General features: G+C 24.4%; 4 protein-coding genes and 1 non-coding gene across 5 annotated transcripts; 3 read left to right on the top strand and 2 right to left on the bottom strand.

Moving 5' to 3' along the window:
* Window positions 1-661, top strand: NAEGRDRAFT_80510 (ankyrin). The gene has a single exon (XM_002674963.1). It carries the CDS (start codon window positions 90-92, stop codon window positions 603-605), a length of 516 nt encoding a protein of 171 aa, XP_002675009.1. The 5' UTR covers window positions 1-89; the 3' UTR covers window positions 606-661.
* Window positions 662-706: 45 nt separating this feature from the next.
* Window positions 707-789, bottom strand: NAEGRDRAFT_t435. Its single transcript has one exon. It is a non-coding gene; the product is annotated as a tRNA-Leu (tRNA).
* A 627-nt stretch (window positions 790-1,416) lies between these two features.
* NAEGRDRAFT_70021 (uncharacterized protein) lies at window positions 1,417-3,006 on the bottom strand (the record flags this gene model as incomplete). The annotated part of the gene is made up of 2 exons (XM_002674868.1): window positions 1,417-1,988; window positions 2,457-3,006. The coding sequence occupies 2 exons, from the start codon at window positions 3,004-3,006 to the stop codon at window positions 1,417-1,419; spliced, it is 1,122 nt and encodes a 373-aa protein (XP_002674914.1).
* A 475-nt stretch (window positions 3,007-3,481) lies between these two features.
* Window positions 3,482-4,237, top strand: NAEGRDRAFT_70020 (uncharacterized protein; the record flags this gene model as incomplete). The annotated part of the gene is made up of 2 exons (XM_002674962.1): window positions 3,482-3,825; window positions 3,910-4,237. The coding sequence occupies 2 exons, from the start codon at window positions 3,482-3,484 to the stop codon at window positions 4,235-4,237; spliced, it is 672 nt and encodes a 223-aa protein (XP_002675008.1).
* Window positions 4,238-5,624: 1,387 nt separating this feature from the next.
* On the top strand, window positions 5,625-6,377 carry NAEGRDRAFT_70019 (uncharacterized protein; the record flags this gene model as incomplete). Its single annotated transcript, XM_002674961.1, has 1 exon — window positions 5,625-6,377. The coding sequence occupies one exon, from the start codon at window positions 5,625-5,627 to the stop codon at window positions 6,375-6,377; it is 753 nt and encodes a 250-aa protein (XP_002675007.1).
* Window positions 6,378-6,384: the final 7 nt, after the last annotated feature.

The raw sequence follows: 6,384 nt of genomic DNA, 5'->3' as shown, positions 1-6,384 counted from the left end.
CATTGCTACATCTGCGAACTTCCAACATTGAAAATCTCTTATATCACACTCCTGTTTTATATTCCACTTTCAAAAAACAATATCCTGATATGAAGAATGTTGACTTGAAAGAACTCGAAAGATTGTACCAAGTTTATGCACAATTAAGAAAACCAGTATTGGAAAAAGAGCTTGAAAATAGCAATCAAAATACAATTTTGTCCTTTTCTAGTGATGTTGCATTCATTACCACAGAACAAATTGAGAATTTGGCAAAGAAGAATATTATTCAAAACATTAAGACTCGTTTTAATAAGAATCGAAACCTTTCATTATTTCTTTCTGCTTGTTTGTGTGGAAACTTAGAGATTGTTGAGTATTTGATTGAACATGAATATTTTGAAAGTGATGACATGGACCAACAAGATATGAACGGTCTCCATTATGCAGCTTATTATAACCATTATAATGTGAGTGAATATCTTGTTTCTCTTGGCGATTTTAAATTGGATGAGAGAAATAGCTTTAAGGAAACACCATTAGATTCTTACAAGGAGGGATGTAGTAAAAGAAAAGAAAAAGAAAAAAAACACTTTGTACAATTACTCACTCCACCACAACATTAATTTCTGTTAAACCCCCCCTGTATGTATACATTAATAAAATCCTATTTGAACTAGTACTTAGGGAATCACATAGAGGCATGAGATGAGAGATTAAAAGGGGCTGCCAGCGGTGGGGTTCGAACCCACGAACCCATTCGGGATAAGATCTTAAGTCTTACGCATTTGACCACTCTGCTACGCGGGCTGGTGATGATAAAGAATTCTTGCTATTGAAATTTTCTCTAAAACTCCAATTGTATTTAACTCAATAAAGATTAATTGAGAGATAAATTGCTGTCATTAATAAATAGTCTATTTTTTATTATTATTATCATTCATTATATTATTATGAGTAGTAGAATAATTAAATAATCTAACTTTTGTATCTTCAGCAGCAGATGCAATTAAATTTTGATGTGAATTAAAATCAACATCAAAAACAGTTAAACCATTTAAAGAAGATGAAGAATTTAATTTTTGTAATAATTGACCAGATAAAGTATCCCAAATATAAATGAAACCATCTTCACTTCCACTCATTACAATTCTTTCACATGTACCAAAATGACATCTAATAAAATTTTTATATGCATTTTGATGTCCTTTATATTTTTGTAATATTTTTTGATTTTGATCAATTTTTCTCAAATCCCATAATCTATTTAAATTATCTTTTGAACATGATAATAATTTATCACCTAATTGATTTAATTGTAAACTTGTTACTTGTCCTAAATGTTTATCAATTGTTAATATACAATCACCACTTTTTATATCCCATAATTTTATACTTTTATCTTTACTTCCACTTATTATTATATTAGAATTAGAATTACATGATGTTTGATGATGAAGATGATGAAGATGAAGATGTTGATGAAAACACAACTGAACATACTGATGATGTATGTCCTTCAAATCTTTTAATTATTTGATTTCTATTGATATCATATAAACTAACTATATTATCATATCCACCTGTTACTATACTATCAGATGTTGATGAAAATTCAACACAATATAAATCTGATTTTATATTCTTTTTAAAATGTTCAATTGATAATATATTATTATTATTATTTATATTATTATTATTAATATAATTATTATTAATATTATCAATTAAATTTTTAACATCCCATATTTTAATAGTACCATCAGATGAAGCAGAAGCTAATAAATTACCATTTTGATTTGATGATAAATCCCAAATTCTATTAACATGTCCATTTAAATTTAATAATAAATTTCTATTAATAGTATCCCATATTTTAATAGTATTATCAGATGATGCACTTGCTAAATATAAACCTTGTTTACCAATAAATTCAACTGATTTTACATTTTCTTCATGTCCATTAAATGTATATAATAAATTATTAGGTATATTTAATGTTTCATAATCTTTTAATAATGTTGTTATAATTGTTTTATTATTATTTATATTTAAATTATTTATATTATTATTTATATTTATATTATTATTTAAATTATTTTTATAATAATTATTTAAAGTTTGAAAATTAATAGCTTGATTTAATAATTCAATTAATCTATTTTGTGGTATTAAATTTGGATAATTTGATTGATCAATTAAATTTTGATTTAAAATTTCTTGTATTAATAAATCTCTACTACTAGATAAAGAATAAAAATCTTGTTGTTGATTTAAAGTAAATTCTGAAAATCTTTCAACTTCATTAACATTTTTACAAGTTAATAATAAACATAAATCTGAAAATTCTTCACGTGTAATTACATTTTTAATTGGTTTAATTCTTTTATTTAAAATATTAAATGCTTTTTGATATTCTCCACTTTCAATTAATTCAAAATAATATTGTTTATATATTAAATATATTGTATTTTTACTAATTATTATATTATTATTAGAATTATTAGAATTATTATTATTTATATTATTTAATTGATTAGAATTATTTAAATTATTTAAATTATTTAATAAATCTTGTAAAATATTATCAACTTGATTCCAATTACCATCTCTCATATCAGAACATAATTGTTCAATTAATAAATGGTTAGTATCTTGTTTTTTTTGTGAGACTTGACATTCTTCTAATAAAGTTAATGCACTTGTATTATAACCTTCTGAATGTAAATAACCTGCAATCATTAATAGAATTTCTTTTTTAATATTAGGTGATGAAAAATTTATATTTGCATAGGAAGGTGTATTTAATTCTGATAATACATTATTTGAATATATATTATTATTATTAATTGTATTATTATTGATGGTATTAATAGTAGTATTATGATGTTGAAGATTAAATGATGATGATAGTGTATTGTTATTATTATTATTGATTATATTATTAAATAGATATGATGATGATTCATGTTGTTGATTTGGAGGTGGTGATTGTTGTTCATGTTGTTGTTGTTGATTAAACGACATTTTTTTGATTGATAGATATCTATTGGAAAGCCCTATCAATTTATATTGATGAATAAATGTTAAGAGATGTTTCTCATAGAAGCTGGATCTATGCTGATCAAAAATCTTTCGAAAAAACATGCCAAGACAATAATTCCACTCAAACTAAATTAACGAATATCTTCAACAAACTGTAATTCAACTTTCTTTTGGATTCATTTAAATGAATCCAAAAAATGGTTCATTCTTCACTCTAAATTCATCCATAATAATATAAAAATAATAATTGATTAATTAATTATACAATAAATTTATTAAGGATCTCATCAGAAGCTCCGAGTCCAATCAAAAAAGGGCATCAAATTCCATTCCGTTGCCTCCATTATTCATCAGCAGTATGTGATAGTCAATAAGGTCGTCTTTTTGATTGTAAAATTGAGGCTCCGACATTAAAAGTCCAAAAAAACAACCAAATATTCTTTCCCCTTAAAAAAAAATGATCAAGATTGTTACCGCACTCTTTGCTTTGGCTTGCCTTATTGTTTTTGCCAGTGCTCAAACCCAACACTGCTTTGATAAATCATTCCAAACTCGTGTCAGAGTTTTTGAACCAAAGAGAGATTTCTTTGATACTCAAACCATGTACGTTGATGCTGATGCTGGTTTGACTAGAATTGATATGCTCGTAAGAGAACCAGTCAGCAGAAATGTTAGTGTTTATCTTAATTATAACACTATGAAGTCATACACTTATGACATCGTTACTGGTACTTGTAATGTTATTGTTCTCTCTCAACCTCAACAACCATTCTGTATTTCATCAAATGCTACTTATGCTAGGTTTGTTTTTTTATTTTAATTTTATTAACATTATTAATACTATTATATTATTATTTTTATATTAATATTAAATCATCATGATAGATCTGATGTTTTGGGTGGTACATTGAAGGTTGATGTCTATGAAGAAAAGGTTTTCGGATTCCAAGCCAAGATTTCCTATGCTCCAAATACTAACATTCCAGTTTCAGTTATTACTAAGGCTGCTGGTGTTGGTAGTGGTTATGTTATTGAAGAATTCTTCAATTGGATTCATCAAAAGCCAGCTTCTGCTGTTTTCACTTTGCCAGCTGCTTGTCAAAGACTCTCTGGTCCATCTATGAGAATGGCTAACAGTGATTCTGCTATTATTGGTAGAGTTCAATCTCTTCTCTTTAGAAATGCTATCAAGAAGGCTTCTGCCAAGTTGTAAATAAATTTTATATTTACCTCTTTTGCAATATATTAAGGGATTATTAAATTCCTTCTTCAACTTTTAAATAGTTTCAATCTTTAAATGACATTTTTAAAAAAAATTGTTTCTTTTAACACAACACCTTTCATCATGAAAATGATGAATAAACAACAACATCGGAGGAGAATATTTTCAAATGAATTAAATAATGATAATACAATTATTGATGACAATGATAACATACATGATGATAATAAAATTAATAGATTAAAAATAAAGAATGATATATTAAATGATATATTAAATATTGTAAATAATAATACTGATATTAGATTATTACAAAATGATATTAATTTTAGAAATTATAATAATTTAGTTAATAATATTAATAAGAATAAATATGTAAATAATAATAAGGAAAATAATCCAACAACAAATACAACAATCACTAAAATAAATAATAATATAAATAGTAATACAAATAATACAATTGATAATATTAATAATAAAATAATTAATAAAATTGATAATAAATTATCTAATAATAATAGAAGTAAAATTGATAATACATTATCTAATAATAATAATTTATTTAATGATTCATTTAATAATAATAATATTGATAATTATCCCAATACAAGTAATAATAATAATAATAATATAAATAATAATATTAATAATAGTAATAATAATTCTAATAATAATAAAAATATAAATAAAATATTAAATAATACAATAACATTTAATAATATAATTAAAACAATATATTCAATATTTAATAATACAAATATATTTAAACAATTCATGTTACAATTAATTAAAATTAATCCATATTTATCTGCTAATATACAAAATAATCAAAATGAACAACAATCAATTATATCATATCATAATCATACATTAGCTCCATGGCAAATGAATTATCATCATACTAATATTTAATTTCAGTAGATATTTTCATTGTAATAATATGAATTTGAATATTGTAATAATAAACTTTTGATTGGTTTTTAGTAACGAACAGTCATTTTCAAACGATAAACAAATAGGAATCACCAAGATTCAATGAAGATTCATAATTATGATGAATGGGGGCGGAACAATAAAATCACATATTGTACGAACTAGTGAGTTTTGCATTGATGTTAAATGAAAAAAGCCTTTTTATGAAAAGCCATCAAAATCTCTAGAAAAAAATTCACCAATACACTACCTCAAGTTCCTCCACTCCTTCTTTTTGTATTGAAAAATATTTTCATTCCCCCAAGTCATCATCATTATCATATTGAATAATACATTTTACTAATAATTATAATATTCTATCAACAAACTACAACAACATACAAACATCCACATCATAACATTCATAACATCCACATCATCATAATAATAATAATATAAAAAAATGTCAAATATTGTTAATAATTTAAAAAACGCACTTGATCGTAACAAGACATTTCGTCCAAAACATAAATTTATTAAAGGTAGTAATCAACATACATTACATAAATATAAAAAAGAAACACTTGGAAGTGGAGATTTAACGGAAGCAGTCAAATTACCACAAGATGAAAATTTGAATGAATGGTTAGCTATTAATACAGTTGATTTTTATAATACTACAAATTTATTATATGGTAGTTTAGGTGAAAATTGTACACGTGATACTTGTCCAATAATGTGTGCAGGTGATAAATATGAATATTTATGGATGGATGGTAAAGATTATAAAAAAGCAACAAAATTATCTGCACCTGAATATGTTGCTTTATTAATGGATTGGATTTGTCATATTGTAAATGATGAAAATGCATTCCCTTCTGATCCAACTAAATTTCCAAAATCATTCTTAACTATTGTTAAAACTATTTTTAAAAGAATGTTTAGAGTTTATGCTCACATGTATTACAATCATTTTAAAGATGCTCAACAATTGAATTTAGATAGACATTTAAATACTGCTTTTAAACATTTTATGTGTTTTGTTAATGAATTTGATTTAATTGATAAAAAAGAAGTGGAACCATTGAAAGGTGTCATTGCTGATTTATTAGGTAATACTAGATCTTATAATGATATTGATGATTCAAATAGTCCTCCTACCAATTCTAATAATAATACTTCTGGTACCACTAGTGAACCAACTGAATCTGAATAGAAGAAAT

The sequence above is a fragment of the Naegleria gruberi genome (genome assembly GCF_000004985.1).
Source record: "Naegleria gruberi genomic scaffold NAEGRscaffold_37, whole genome shotgun sequence".
NCBI lineage: Eukaryota > Heterolobosea > Eutetramitea > Acrasida > Naegleriidae > Naegleria > Naegleria gruberi.
The sequence above is the reverse complement of the archived record's forward strand: the minus strand, read 5'-3'. Positions and strand labels throughout refer to the sequence as shown.